The sequence below is a fragment of the Coturnix japonica genome, chromosome 3 (genome assembly GCF_054131305.1).
Source record: "Coturnix japonica strain WE chromosome 3, WE-NBRP24, whole genome shotgun sequence".
Lineage (NCBI taxonomy): Eukaryota > Metazoa > Chordata > Aves > Galliformes > Phasianidae > Coturnix > Coturnix japonica.
This window is the reverse complement of record NC_140665.1, coordinates 35,092,701-35,109,298: the sequence shown is the minus strand read 5'-3', so window position 1 is coordinate 35,109,298 and position 16,598 is coordinate 35,092,701. Positions and strand designations below refer to the sequence as shown.

Here is a 16,598-nt window from a genome sequence, read left to right as displayed (position 1 = left end):
AGCTGTACAATGTAGTCTGTATTGAGATGTGATCTTTAAATCATAGAGCAGGGTTGACAGAAATGTTGCAAGAATCTGGATTGAGAAAAGAGGCTGCCTCAAACACAGTTCACTAAGGCAAGCACAGGTGCCTGCAGCAGGGAGGTGACCCAAATAGGTAATCCAGGAGGTGGAGATAATGTTGGAACATCTGTGCCATATCTGGAAGTTGACGGCAGCATGTACAGTAATGTCTGAGCTCTGTTACATCTGGTGTGTGTACAAATAACAGTACTAGATGCAGGTGCAATTCATCTCACCTAAATGAGGCATTTAATAGTTAAACACTTAAGATCAGTAAGATGGATTGAAGTGCTTATTTTGTTTCACTATTGATTGGGTTATAAGCTGGCTTGATAATTAACTTTTAGATACCTAAGTGAGATTGCATTAATTTCAACTTGTCTGTAGAAATCTGTGTGGGTTTGTAGTACACAGTTGACAGATGCATGTTGATGCCTCTGTGACACCTGTTAATTAGTAAACAGAGCGAGTAAAATAAGTGATGATACATACTTGCACCAGCTGACAACATATTTGCACTGGATGTACAAGTGCAACTCCTAGGGAAGCTTGAACCGTAAACAACCATGTAAACCTAAATCAGACAAATATCACCAGCTTTTGCAACAATAAACTTGTGAAATTCGTTAGTGATCAGAACTTTGTTTTATAGGGATTGTTTTCCACAGGAGTTTAGTAGTTCCATGTGTGGTAATTCAAGCAAGCCTTGAGCAATGAGCCTGTCATCAGCCTTGGCTGAAGTAATACAAAAGCTGATGTGGAGATAAGCAGACAAAAAACAGTACAAATAATTTGATCTATGTAGTCCAGTGAAAAGAGAGTCTAATAGATAAATTTAAGTTCATTATTTGACCAGCATGACTGTTTGCTTATTATCGTGTTATATGATTTCAGCAATTTTTAAAGATATTAAAAATACTGAAAAATGCATTTAAAAACCACAGATGTTATTTTGAGGATGGAAGGAAAGTGCAATATGAGGTAAGGAGCTCAATGTGCTTTAAATAACAAGAAAATGGAGATGTAATTCAGGTACATAGGCTCCTAATTGGAGAACCACCAATTATTTCACCAACTATGAAGACATTCCAACAACTGCCAAATGGAGGATGAAGCAACACATTCAAATGAGAGGTTTAAATTTAAAACGTGTGAGCAGTTAACTTTTGGAACAAATGTGATGGATTCTCCATCTCTTGGCTTGTGAGTGTGAAAACTGGATACCTTTCTGCAAGTTGTGCTCTAGAAGAACACTGCTGGGAATGATAAATTGCTGATATTTAAAGGTCTGAGATACAGGTGATGTGGAAGTGGAAGAACTAATGGTTTGTTTTGTGTTTAAGTGTTGTGAATTCATGGTGCCACTCTTTTACATGGGAGTAGGAATTCTAATTAGGGTAAGAGTGTATTTTGGCCTGCCTGTTTTAATCAGATTTTCTTATCCAAAATCTAATCAATTGTATGCTTAATAAAGTATCAGTGTCTCCACTGGATTTTAAAATAAATAAATTCTGTATTGTATAAATTACATGGATGCGTGGAATAAAAACATGAAGTGTTTCTTACAACACCTTTGGAAGATGTACTTTCTAGCTATTTATTTATTGGATAACAGAAAATACCAGCCTCTATTCATTATCACTAATGTACTTTCTGAAGTACTTTGGAATTTAATGACCATGGAAATATATGTTTTCATTAATGAATGTGAATTAATGACTTCACTAGCAAGAAGATCAGAGAATAAATTTGCCTAAGCTTGGCAAATGCCATGAACACTTCTGCTCATCTTTGGTTTGTTCTGCTCTTCTTACTGTAGAAACAGGCATCTTTACCTAACTGAGGTCTCTGACCAGGGCTTAAAACAGAAGCAAGTGCCAGAATATCATCAGACTAGTTTAAGTTCTATCACCAGCAAGTATAAAAGGAGAACTGGCTCTATCATTCTTCACCAAATACCATGTGGATCCAGGGGACTCCACAATGGCAACTGTTCCTAGCTGCATTAATTGGTAAGCAGCTCTTGTCAGAAGATTTGAAAACAGTTCAAAGTGTAAGAAAACAATATGAAATTTAGAGATAGCTGGTATAATTTTCCTTGCTCCTCATTCAGTACAGAAATCTGAAAGATAGGACCAACTTGTAACAGGTATGTTCTTACTAGAGAATGCTGTCTTGTATTGCTAAAGCAAAGCCAGCTGAAGCAGAATTGAAACCTGATGAAGTCCATGCCTGGCTCTGAAAGTGAGGAAATTCATGTATATTCAGCCACCAACTGCACCAGATTCCGAGAACTAATCTTACTTCCCAAGTTATTAGTGATCAAGTGGGTGGCAACCCTGCCTGTGCCAGCAAGATTGGAACTAAATGATCTTTGAGGTCTCTTCCAACATAAGCCATGCTATAATTCTATAATTTTGGTTTGTGACCTAGGGCTTCTCAACATGTAGAATTCTGTGATGTATGGGGGGGTTGTGACATCAGCTGTGAATTCACTAACAGGTTTGCCAACTTGAGATGCTGAACTAGGGTCACCTTGTTATGTACTGTTTAATATACCTGTTGTACAACTGCATCTCATATGAACTCCTGGGGGAGTCTAAGATTTAAGGAGCAAAACAAGGCTTGGACCACACTGCAAGGACAGCTTTCTCACCTACCATTTTGTCTTCGCTTATTAAAGGATGTCTGAATCAAAGGGTTCTGATAATGAGAGTTGCTCTGGTTTTGAACTGCTGGATTTCGAGACTGCTTTGGAGCAGTTCCAGGAACTAGTTGAAAAAACAGTAACCCAGAAGAAAAAGGAAAGATTAGGCTTGTACATTAAGGATGATGGTAAGAGATATACTTCCTCACTGAATGTGTAATAATTTTCACACTGATCATAGGTGCCATAAAAACAAGACTGTAGGAATAATATCAAACTGATATTCAAGCTGTGACTTCTTGACTAGCCCTGTGAAAGTGATTTTAATCTCCTTTTATGGCTTATGGTAAATTATAATTATAAAGCCATAGTAATTGCTAATGAAATACAATTGACAGAGTTGCCACATACACAGATTAGCACTTCTGTGGCATTTCCACTGATCTGTAGAAGTACATAATGCATTATGTAAATCCACTGTCTTGGTTGTAAACAGTTAGGACAAATTTTTGCTGTTTGTTCAATGCAAGTGACTATTTATTGTCTGAAAGGATAAATTTTATCCTAGGTCATTTTTCAAGATCATTTCAACAAAATAGGATTGTATTATAGAGTTAAGGGAAGACAAGAATGACTAAAAATACTTGAGATATTATTTTACCTATTTGTTTCCTATCATTTTTTTCAAAGTGGGTGGTTCTGGAGAGTAAAGCTGAACATCTTTTTTGGCAGAATGCTTTAATGCATCCAGCGTGAGGAGCTGAAACTTGCATGTTACTGATACTGAAAGAGAAAACAGAAGCTAGGGAAGATAAGGACAGTTTTTAACTCTGGATGTTGTCCCTCCAATACAGATGAGATAGATTATGATGAGTTCTATAGAACCACGCTGACACTTTTTGGTCCAGATGTCAAGGAGCATAATGTTAAGGTCTTTTTCAAGAAGATATGCAACAATCCTGATGCAAGTACAGAATGGTGTGAGGTAAGAATATTTAATATTTATTAAATATAAGCAACTCTACTGCCATACCACCAACATTCACCCCTGTCACTGTGGGCCAACATAATAAAATAGGAGGCATTTCTTTTGGAGCATCCCTCATATGTCAGCTGAGCTTTCAAATCAAAATTCTTGAACATAAATTATTCTACACTGTTTATATGAGTTTGAGGGAGCTGTTCTCTGTTCTAAGGTCCTTGAACCAATTACATTGACACACATGAATGCATGTTGAATAAGCTGACTGAATAAAAACATTTTTCCTGCTTGTTTCGTGAAAGAGCACTGAGATGTTTACCAGAACTGCTTGTCCTGAAGCAATGTTTGATACACTGAATTCCTCACATGGCAGCTGGATCTGGAGCATGGACCTGAGGCTAGAAATCAGTATGTCCAGCCATGAACTACTTTACTGATACACATTTGCCTCAGGCATTGTGTTAAAATGCAAGAAATAATATCACTACAGTATGCAGTTTGTGCCCTGGGGATAAATCTAACTTTAGCTAGACCATCATAAATTCTTCCTCTCCCTCCTCTCCTTCCTCTTTACTCAGAGATAAATCTGCACCTTACTTTAAATGGGAAACACTGAGAGCTACGCTACCATTTTAGAAGAGAGTCTTGTAACAAGAGCATTCTTCCTTATTGAATTCTGTTTTAATTTATTTTTCTGTCTCTAATGGTAAATAGCAAATTTTGGAGAGGAAAAAAAACCAAAAAAAAACAAAAAAAAAAACCCAATGTAATAATGAGGTAAGTATGAAATGGAATCTGATTTACCCCCTCCCAGCTTCTGATGGCATATAGCTTAAGGATTTTCTGTGCCAGATTTGCAGCTGCAGAATGTGCTTAGTATCCTTCAATGGGCTTCTTATCTAACTTTTCATAAATTACTTCTGCATTCATCATCAAAAAAAAAAGATACTTCTACAGTATCCACGGTTCTATTCATTTTGTAAAAAAGTATTTTCTTTTGTATGTTCTTTTAATCATGGTGGTCTATTTTTCCTGTATTTTGTTTGCCTGTTTATTTTCATTTATTTTCTTTTTTGGGGAGAAGTATTCAACACAGAGATGCTGTAAGGGAAGTTGTAGTTTCATTATTAAATGTACTAAAGTCAGACTATTTACATCATTCTGACTCTGTTTTTTTTTTAACTTGATGTGGTTTTATCCATCAAAGTTTGAAATACAGTACTACTTCATTGAAAAGGTGCAGTGAATTTTTCCAGTTTTAATCCTTTTTAGTAGGAAATTTGTTGGTAATACGTATTATCAGCTATATGTGCATTATGGAACATGTTATCAATCTAAGCTCTGCTCATGACAAGGGGATAAGATTTGCTTACAAGTAATGTGGATATAGAGAAAGAGATGAAAAATGAATTAAGAATTCTGCAGATTTAGCTCACACCGAAATTACATTGTACTGATCATCTGATTGTCATTTGAGCCTAATTTACATCAACTGTAACTTGAACGTCAGCTTCTAATCTACTGTGATTGTGGTAAAATCCTTTCTGATGTGAGTGGACCAAGACAGATATTTTTCTATTCTTTTTTTTCTCTGGCAAACTAGTTTTAGTTTGGTCCATTGAATCTTGGAGAGTTACAAATGTCAGAAATTAAGCCAGTGTTCATTTCTTCTAACTATGCTGAGGGTTTATGACTGTAGCTACACTGAAGCTCAATGGTCTCCATATCTATTTTTCCATTATTAGTATTTAAAAATGTGTGTATTTATGCACTGGTAAGAATGACAGATTTATTTATTTTTTGCACTTATATTTTAGCCACTCCTATTTTTCTGTTTTACTTTTTTGAAGTTGAATTTATTTAACACTTGATGAGCTTAAGTTTCGTTTGCTTTTCTCATCCTCCTTAGGCTTTTCATTGCTTTCAAGTAAAACTTTTATTCAAAGAATCAAATTTTCTGTCTCACCCATTGCAAACCCTATTGGGAAGGTAACTGTCCTCTTAAGAGACTGAAAACTATTCTGGATATTCTGCTTGTAACCAGTTGTTTGAAAAAGACAGTGAAAGAAATAAGTCTCCTCTAATTGACACATTCATTCGTATAATGTACATTAGACTACTAATTATATTAGACAAATCACATTTCTAACCTGCAGCTTGAACATATTAATTACCCCCTGTGAAAAATGGAAGAAGTGTTGATCTTGCTTTAGCTTCTTTTTCATCACTTCTTTTTTTTTGAATGTATCATCAATCATGATTACTTTCTGTAATATACCCAATATTCATCACATTTTCTTCCATCTGTGTTCTAGTTTTTAAATTTTATTCTACAAGGACTTTATTTCATCCCTGTTCTCCTGAATTCCCCTGGTGTTTTTTGACACTGTTGAGCATTTCATGTATCTTGAAAGCCAAGGAAGATACATACATGTCACTTTATTCCTTTGACATTCCTCTTTCATCATCTCTGTCTCTCTGCTTTCCCAGAACTCTTAATTCTGACCATTTTCCTCTCTTCTTCTCTCACAGTTATAAGCTTTTCAGATTTACTTCTCTATATCTGGCACCTCTTTAGCTTGACAAAATCTGTAGGATTTATTTCCATGGCCTAAAGGAACAGCGCCTTATGTGAGCATTCCGTTCCTTTCTCTTCCAGATGTTTCTCTTTTTCAAGTACTTTCATTTTCAAGAGTTTCCTAAGTCTCCAGCACTCTCCACAACAGTATACCTATACTCAAATGGTACTTTTCCATGAGAGAAAAAAAATATAAATGTGTATTTTTAAAAATCTTCTATTTAGTCATGTTAGAGTCTACTCCTAGGCATTCATTGGCTCTAAAATATATCCTAGTCTAACATTTGTCAAGACCTTGAGAAACCTCTGCATTTCTTCCCTGAAGGTAGTTGACGCTTTGGAAACTCTATTTTTAGTGGCAAACATGAAAGATATGTAAATTGCATTCTGCCTCATATTGTGTGTTCTTTTTCAGTCTCTGCTATGGGCTTTGCATTAGTTGAAATCCCCTGTCTCCATGGTGGAGTCAGCAGAAGCTGTCTATGCTACTCTGAGGAATTTCTAAAATCATAGAAACCTAGAATCCTTAGAGCTGTAAGGGGCCTTTAGAAGTGATCTAGTCCAACTCCCCTGCAACAAACAGGGGCATGCATAGCTAGAGCAGGTTGCCCAGAGCCTGATCCAGCCTCAACTTGAAAGTTTTCAGGGATGGGAAATTTACCACATCTCCTTGTTCCAGTGACTCACCACCCTCACTGTAAAGGACTTTTTATTTACATCCAACCTAAATCTACCCTCTTTAAGTTTAAAGCCATTTCTCCTTGTTCTGTCACCATGGCCACTGCTAAAGAGATGTGCCTTTTTAGGGCAGTGTTCCTGCTGAGCAGGAATGAAAAGTTCAGATGCGCCACTCTCTCATGTCTTCAGGAGGCATAACAGGGCACACCTGGGCATATCACTTAGAGAGCTTCCACCTCTGTTGTATGAAAAATATTAAACTAGAAAGAAGTGTTTTGTCTTGTGTACAAATGGGCTTTGCTTTCAGAACACATTAAAGAAAGTGACTATATTATGTCTATAGTATGACAAAAGAGATGAAAAAGTATCTCTCTGTACAGCTATAAGAGGCTAACCTCATTTCCTGAGGAGATGACTAACCTACAGTTGGGTACAGGGATTGAATTGCTGTGAGGGCATTTCATCTGGAATGTTTAGCCACCCTGGGAGAAATTAGCTACCCACCTGCATTTCCCCTCTGGGAATCTTCATTACCATTAGTACAAACAAAACAATGCCAGGCTGAGGGAACTAGTTGAAAAAAAATCTTTTTAAATGGGATGTATACTATTTTTTGTTTCTCCTCCCAAGCTAACAGGAATCTATGGATCTTCAGGGAAAAGCTCTTCTATGTGGACTAACCACTCTGCTACTTTGAATCAGTTTACAAACACAGTGATTTTTGTTTCATTTTCCTATTCCCGTCTTTCATACTAGCTGAAGTCTAGCTCAGGAAGCAGAAGTAGGTAAAAATAGAAAAAGGAAGTAGAAAGTGGTTGCTTACAGACAGTCATGACAAACCGAATTGATACTTTATAGCTTAATCAATTAGTCTGCTTTTATTTCTGGAACATCATTTATCCTGGCTTCTTTCCAAACATTGATGAAAGTTGTGCCTGACTAGCAAGTCACTGCAATCTAAAGTCATATTGACAGATAATGACTGAGAGAAATAATTGAGGGAAATTTCTTAGTCAGGAATCTGAAATGATAGAAAAATGGCAGATAAAAAGTTGACTTTATGTATATAAGCATGTGTTCTAGAGGTAGTATAGTTTTAAACTGCTGGATGTGTTCTGTTTTGTTTTGTTTAGATTTTTGGCTATTTCATAGGAGGAAATGGTGCCATGCCTTCCCGTCCGCAAGGAGAAAGCACGGTTTTCCTTACATCTGAAAAACAGCAGATTACTTATCCAGGTGAAATATTTCATCTTGTGTTTGAAAGAAAAACTCCCAAAATGTGTCTGTTCAGTGCTCCCTGTTGCCCATCTTATTGAAGTTACAGTGACAAAATCTTATGGCTGCTTTTGCTTACTTATCATGCTGCTTCTTGGGTGTTCCTGAATAAGTTTTTTACTACGCTACCTGAGCACTCCTGAATCATTTTGAGATTATGAAGGTGTCTGACTCAGACTATTTGCCTTTTTGTGTTTAAAATACATATACTAATATATGTATTATAGAAATAACTAGCATATGTATAATGTATTTATGTTATTTAAAAATGCAACATTACTTTTAAAATCAAGTGCAGAATAATATGACATAAGGTTTTACTGCCTTGGAGTTGGTGCCAATATGTATTTCAGGAAGATAAAATGTTCTTAGTACATGGTTTTATTTGTTTAGTATTATGGGTGTTTTTTGTATGTATTGTATGTAGACTTTCCTGTCTGCGAGTTACCTTGTGTCTTTCACAGTTGTCAAGCATCGAGATATGCTTACAAGCATGGTGAAGGTGCCCCATCTGGATTTCACTGTAACATCCTCTCAGAAAGGAGTGCTAGCTATTTTGAACAACAAGGTAATTCTGACTCAAACTTTTTCTTATTCCAGTACATATATGTAGAATATACATGAACTGAGCGAACTGTGATGTAGTGTGCAAACTTGTATGCAAACTTACCCACAAAAAAACTAGACTTTTTTTTTTTTAAGTTAACTTTTCCTATACTTTTGAGTACAGTGGTATATGTACATTGTTAGTTTCAATTATAAACCTACCCAATAATCCATAAAAGCTGATAGTAAATAGAGATTGCCAATAAGAAAATGAATATAAGTCAGTTCAATGTAAGATAATCTGCCTTTTTTTTTTCTTTTTCTTTTTCTTTTTTTCTTAAATTCTTAAATTCTATATATGCTATTGGAATTGCATACAGTGGGAACCAGAGAATTAACTGTTTTCTACAGCTACTGAGAATATTTAGAATGGACAAAAAGATTTTTTGTTTGCAATGGAGAGTTATTCAATAGAGTAAGCTCTTAAAGCTTGAAAGTCTTGAATTTTCTGTCAGTCTTCATGATACTGCTTCACAATCATTCCCCTTGTCAGCAAATTGTTGGGAGATCTGTACGATTTTAAGTAGAAGTTCAGGTTGAATATCATTTTTTAAGTAGGTTGCATAAATTAGTCAGTTGATATTACTATTTGAAAATACAATTCCAGGTGCCATGAGGTATATCACACTTCTATGTTCATTGGCACTTTATATTTGTACAATTTTAATGCAACTAATTTATTACAAGGTTTAAAAAACAGTGTAGTAAAGCTTTAAAGCAGCAATAATATTTTCTAGGGGGTCAGATAATTAGTGCATAATGCTTCTAACAGTGGCTTGCAAAGCAACAGTGTTCTCCTGTGGATGATTAAACAACAAAGCAGTGCTGCAGTTGTGGTAAATACTGAAGTTATTTGTTTGAAAGCCTAGTTCTTTGTCCTCCAGAGCACTATCCCTCTTACATATCGACAAATAATAATTTCATGAAGTAAAATGTTAAAAAAAGCTCCCCTTCTCCCACTCCCACCTCCTCCAGCCCTCCAACTGTTTTGAAGTTCTGAGTTGCTGCTTTCTCATAGTCTGGACTGATGTCACTCTGACGTCAGTGACTGCAGTGTAACTGATATTACACCCAGCTGCTTAATGCAGTGAATTACAGGAGACCTCAAATCCCTTTTACAAAACTGTACGTTCTGAAAATGATTAAGGCATTATGACAACAGTCAGTAACTCATGATATAATCTCTGATTTCAGTTGATCTGAGCAAATTACCATTAATTTAATTAAAATTGTTCTGATACATCTTGATGCAAGCTAGAGAAAAATGTAGCTCTTTAACATAGTATTCTTGTTTCTAGAATATAAAAAGCCAAATAAAGAGTTAACACCTTTATATCATTTTTCTTCATTCAAAGGCCAAGGATGTAAAGTGTCCTGTCCCTGAGTCTCAGCTAGTGAGTTGTTTTGTCTAATCTGTCTTTTTAGCATGTTGATAAAGGACCATGAGTATACTTGCCCTGAAGGTTCTGTTTGGTAAGACTTCTGCTCAAAATATGAGCTCATGAGCAATGTACTGACAGTCAGACAGTGAAACTTATTTTTGTATAATTCTTGCACTTTTAAAGTACAGACCATTAATTATATGGTTTTCTTGGATTCATATATAACTCACATAAGTCAGTGTGTTCCATGTACATGAATGATGAATAATATTTGGTCTGATGTAATCACGGAATCTGGCATAAAACATTTATGGAGGAAAAGATAGGGCCGTATCATGTTCATTCACATTGAGGCAAACTGATGCCCAGTGCAAATAAGCTTTCCACAAGATCAATTTAGTATTGTTCTGTCTGCTCTTTGGAAAGCACATTTTTAATTGATACTGTGTGACACCTGAGAATAGTTTAAAAAGGCAAAAAAACTAATTTACAATAAGAAGAACAATACAGAGACTTTAAAACACCACACAGCTTTTCAGTGTACTAAACTTCATTTTAATGTGAAACTTGTTTAACAGTACTCTTCTCAAAGACCATCCTTGCTAACATTGAGCATCACACCTCTATGAGAAGGTATACCATGATCACTGCTTCTCATTTTAGGAGATGAGGAATTGCTGGGACAGGAATGAGGCACTACAGGTTTATTATGGATGATAAGCATGGGCAAGTGGAGGTGATAAAGCATCTACTGGTGTTTCAGGAGAGAAAAGACTCCTTTTGAAAACTGAACATAGAACTAGAGCACAAAGAAGGTGACACTCTGTCTCTGCTGTATAATGGCACCAGATATGTCTACCTCCCTGTGACTTTCAACATATTAGTTTTCAAGACATATACTATGCTGTCTACCAATATTTAACATTTCTGAAAGGTGCTATATCAATATGGCTATTCCTATTTGCAATGTAAGGTACTGTCTCTACCTGCTGTCATGAGTTCACATAATCTGGGCCAGAATCAGCTTGTGCTTCTGTATCCCACATCCTACCTCTCATGGGAGGTCAAGCTGTGAAAGAACATTAGAAGTACAACTTCATTAGGAAAAACAGCGGAACTGTACTCCACTATAAGAAAGCTCCATCAAGCATCACAAATATTAAAAACAAAGTGCAGTAACTGTGATAGAAAAAGAGAATTTAAGTTCCTCACTTTACATATAAAGGAGTAGTCAGTAGGTTTAAATATCTTTCTCAGATGGTAACTGCAAACCTTCTATTGGCTACTAATCTTCTGTTCTGCCTGTGGTACAGCAGGGCTCTTTATAGTTCTCTTCTAAACTTCTGGTTTAAATGAGCTAATGAGTTATTATTTTTATTTTTCAGATGAAAGTCCTGGCAACCACCATTGTTAAAGTAAGTTCATTTTCCTCCTTCTTTTAAATCATTTGAAGTAAAATTCAGTAAGTATTATGGTGAAATAATAGAGACTGAGCATTGTTCCAACATGTCTTCTGACCTTAAGACTTCTGCATAATCTGGCATGGGGTGTCATTGGATGAACACACTCAATTTTTTCCTTTCAGTTATGAAAACATTTATTTAATCTGATTTTTTTCTTCTGATAAAGAGAAATCTGAGATAAATTTTGCTTTTTTCTACCAAACTGTCTATTGGTAGAATTTCTACTCATTATCTTTCTGAGACATTTTCTTCTAAGCTCTAACACTTCCTCTGTCGGTGTAAAAATGAGAAAAAATAAAATAAAACCTTATTAGTGAAAAACAGTTCTGCATCTTGCTAGTTAGACTGGTAGGCTATATAGTATGTACTTTAAAAGCTCATTTTACCCTGTGTGAATCACTGCATGTTTTAGGTAATTAATTTCCTTCAGTTAACCTTCAGACAAGAGAAGTGCCCAACAGACCTAACATAGAGACATGATCCCTTGACCTTAAAGTCTCTGTAGGTGTCTTGTGCCAGGGGACAGTGCATTTTTGCTGATTCTCTTTCACATACCATGAATGTTCTAAAATGAAGTAGAAATGCGTGGATTGCATTTAATTTGTTGCAAGGCTAATCTGTCCTGTGGAATCAATGTGGAGAGTGAAACAGTAAGGAACATTCTTGAGACCTGTTGACTTTTGAAAACAGCCTAGGATCAACATAGAGCTTTTCTTAGCAGTCTGTTGCAGAAATGAATTTTAATAATTTGCTCCTGCTTCATTTCTAGGAATAATTTTTCCAGTCCACATATGTAAAGGTAGAATTAGATCAGAACAGTGTTCAGTGCTTTTCCTCAGAGACACCAGGAGAAAAAAGCTGGGATGCCAGCCTGATATTGCATTGGGCAGTATGTGGGTGTATGGTCCTCTTTTTCATTTAGGCACTAGACACTAATTTTAGAATTAATCATCAGTAGAGGTGGATGGTCTTTTACTGTGGTAGCGGGAAAACACTGGGAAGCCATGGCAGAACTTGCATTGTTCAAGGAGACCTTTGCCATATGAAGGGAGAAAGGAGGATGGGTTTAAGAGGATGGTACCTCTCCACACATAGTATAATAATTGTTAGAACTGTGATTTCAAATGGATACAATACCATAACTGGTGCATTTAACGTTATCTGTGAGTGCAGACAGCTGTTCAGCTCGGCACCATCTGCTGTCTCTTTTGCTACATTCTACCTTCCGATGCCTTTCCACCTGAGGTGCACCTACTTTTGTGTGCTTCCCTAGGGAAAGGAAGAGGGAAGATAGAAATAGTTTTGATTCCTTCCCTTTGGGATGGAGTATCATTTCTGCTGGGTATCACTGGATTGGTGGAAATCATTGTTGCGCACAATGCTATGAAACCCTTCTAGCACTCTGCCTGGAGGATTAGTAGTTGCTAATTCCCTTTTTTGGTATTAGAATAGTGAAAATTTCACCACTTTTGTTTAAAATGTCCCTCTTCTTCTTCCTACTCTGCCTTGTCCTAGAAAATGAGTAATGTTAATTAAACATTCCTATATAAATTTTTGCACTGAAAAGTCTTCTCCTCAGCTAATACAGCTTCCTCTCATTCTTCCTCTAATTACTGCACTGAAAACAGAATTAAACTCGTTATTTTTGGCTGGAAATTCATGATGTTTTAAAAAGTTTTAAATCTTTACAGCACATACTGTTTTAAGCTACTTTATTTTTAAAACTGAGATGCTATATCCTTATCCCAAATTGCCGTGAAATAAAATGTGTTGAGAGAATAAGTTCTGCTTTCTGGGGAGGGGTAAGAGAATAAATTCCACTTAATTCCCATGCAGTAGAAATGTATGTGGAGCAGAAATACTAAGTCATGGCTTGAACCAGTGATTGAGCATCTGGTGGGAAGGCAGGGCCAACACAGGGGAGTTCAGGTACAAGCAGCACACCTGAATGACCAGAAGGGATGGAGCCAGGATCCACACCTTCCAATAACTCATTTAAGGGTTGGCAGTGGAGGCAAGAGTGTTTTGCTGGAGATCTGTGTGTACCTGAGGCCTTCTGAAGGTAAACAAATTCTTTCTTAAAGAAGAAAAGCTGTGAAATACAGTAGTTTTAGGAATAAAATCAAGTAAGTTGCAGCCATTGGAGCTTTCCCAGTATCATGACAGTATAAATAGAAATTGAACTATGACTGCATCGTATCAATCATCTATGATTTTATTCCAGATATTTCATGGGGAGCAGGTCACTTCAATCAAACCTGATTTCATTCCTTAATGAGGTTATGTAGCTGAGCAGAAAAAACAGAGGCATAAATATCAAACTTATATCTGTACTATATTTGACATAATACCACATTACTTTCTGTTTTAAAATATGACCACTGCAAAAGAAAGAAATACTGAAGTGCACATTAAATTGGTGACAGTCCGACTGACAGTTACCAAAAGTAGTAGTCAGCATGGAAACACTGTTGAATGGAAATACTGATAGTGAATAGGTTGCTTCTCTAGAAGCATGGGGGTGAAATGCCTTGAAAGACAGATAACACAGAATTGCATAGACAGACTTAGTGGATGGAAGCTAGAGTCAAACAAGATAAAAAAATTTTATTGGAGATGACAGAGTGAAGATGGAGCCCTGGAGTGACAGAATGGAAGAAATAGTGAAAACTGGTGCAGCTGCCTGGGTTGTCTGTCAAGTACTTCAGTGTAAAGAGGAGAAGCACATAAAGCTTTCACTCTAAAGCTGAATTTAGGCCGCATGTTTTGCCTTTAGTCTGTCAGATTCTCCTATCTGCAGCTTCTCAGTGAGTTAAATCAATATGTCAATGAGCACATTGCTTTCTTCAGGACTTCATTCTGTTTCCGATAAGTCTCAAGTCCCACAAGGGAGTCTGTTTTGGCGAGAAATTTCATTGTGGATCTTAAGGATGTAGCACCATGCTCTACTATTTACACAGCCTGTTTATTCCATAGGTTAACATTCCTGAATATAGAACTTGCCTGGAAGAAAGCATTCAACTTGGGCAACAATCTCTGCATCTCTGTTAAGCTCTAAATTTCTCAGTGGACATTCTCTGGAGCGTGCTATGAAGAAAGCCAAATTCAGTTGTCTCTGCAGACCTTTGTATCTGTGGGTCTTTGGTGTCATTTAAGTAATTTCTCTTGAATTATTCAAGACAAATTTAGTGCAACTTTTCTTAAGATATGAATCTTCCATTTATGTTTGTGGGGAAAAAAAAAAAAACAAAACTCTCAAAGAAAGAAGAAAATACTGCTGTAACAGGGTAAATATTATTTTCCATCTCTCTGTTGATGTTTCATAAAGACTTGTTTTTTTCCATTTATAGAATGGCACTGGAGGTAATTTACTTCCCACTGTAATGGCTAGTAAGGTCTGTCTTTCGCTCTTCTAGACTCTACTTTGCAGTATTTTGTCTCCTTTTGACTGAAGAACATTTTTCACTCACTGGACCACCTGCTGATCTTACAAGATGTGTCTTTTCAGACTTCAGTCCAAATTCAATGAAAACTAAATCCTTAAAAGATAATAAATGTGAAGAGTTATAAAACTGTTTTGTAGCATAGCAACAACATAATGCCATGTGACTACTAGAACTAGCATTGTATCTTTGCAGCTTATAAAAATATTTGCTATGCAATTATGTATGTCATCTCATCATACTCACCACTAATCTGAGTTTTCTAGCCTGGCCCTCTCATTCTTACTAAACGATGCAGATCTTATGAACACCCTAGTAGCACCTAGTACTAGTTTAAGAAAACAAGTATGTTTATAGAAATACTCTGATAACATCACTCTCTGTAGATTGGGTCCCAGTTAATGGATTTTTTCATAAGCCATTAAGTTTTGCTTTCTCAAATAGTTTTTCATGTGGAGGAACACTAAGTACTTCTATAGTTTTGTGAGTTCATACATAGCTGTAACCAGTGAGCTATTTCCTTATCTTCTACTGAAGACTTTATGGGCCGTGATGACAGCATGTTGGAAAAAAAAAAAATCTACAGATTATTAAGGTCCTAAAAGAAGTTGCAGCCACCTACGTCTGTACTTCTATGTTAGACAGTTATAACTTGTAAGGTATGACTATTTCTTGCACTTTCAACAATACTACTTTATGAGTAATTTCTTGTATTCTTCTGTTTCTGTCTTCACAGAACAATTTTATTTACTACAGCAAATTATAGGATTTCCATTTCACTTTAGATCAGTTGATTTGCTTTCGAAATCAAGATACCTAACAAATTTTCCCCTCGCTTTCACATAAAAACAGAAGAGGTTAGATCCATTTGATCTTTTGAAAACAGTATATTTTCAGGCAGTAACAATTCAAATATTTTACTGATGTGATTTCTTTAATAAAGATTTATTTTTTGTTTAGATTTTAAGTGTTTTTGAAGAAACAAGCAATTACTGCTAAAATTCAAGTCAGTAAATCAAAAGGACAAAAATTTGTTACTTCCCAGTTCTGGAAGAATTACAGCCTGGTTCTTTTTCAAATGCACTACTTGTCCTGTCAAATCAATGCTCTTTTAAGCCAGGCCTCTATTTTTCAACCACTGATGTAGAAAGGATGTGTCATTCCATAAACAACAACAAAAAAATGAAAGTGATAGGTGATGTCAGTATTCTTCTTTAGACTATGCTGGGTTGTCAGTAATCCACAAGCTGTACTGACTTTGTAACTGCATGGAGCAAGATCTTTTTACAAATCTCTTGATGCCTTACTGTCTCTGTGAATTAGTTAAGCAGCATAGAGATACAGTAGGGAATAGTTTTCATATTTTGTAGCATTGTTTGAAAGCGTTTGTCAGTTGTGCCTATGTACCTTTATAAAAATGTTTGAAACTTGGAGATTTCAGATAATCAGGAATTTCTACTTCATACTTCTGAGCTAAATCT

At 36.1% G+C, this 16,598-nt stretch overlaps 1 protein-coding gene across 6 annotated transcripts in view; it reads left to right on the top strand.

Annotated features, from left to right (window-relative positions):
* The window catches only part of WDR64 (WD repeat domain 64), an 82,759-nt gene that overhangs the window by 29,930 nt on the left and 36,231 nt on the right, over positions 1-16,598 (top strand). For 5 of the 6 annotated variants that reach the window (XR_014943904.1, XR_014943905.1, XM_085541266.1 and 2 more), the window contains exons 1-5: positions 2,592-2,898; positions 3,565-3,695; positions 8,082-8,184; positions 8,688-8,791; positions 11,597-11,626. Coding sequence is in view for 4 of the 6 variants with exons in the window: in XM_085541266.1 (XP_085397392.1) it covers positions 2,748-2,898; positions 3,565-3,695; positions 8,082-8,184; positions 8,688-8,791; positions 11,597-11,626 (519 nt within the window). In the remaining 2 variants the exon portion in view is untranslated. Of the gene's footprint in view, positions 1-2,591; positions 2,899-3,564; positions 3,696-8,081; positions 8,185-8,687; positions 8,792-11,596; positions 11,627-16,598 lie in introns of those variants that run through there. The other variant, XM_085541265.1, reaches the window with a different exon arrangement.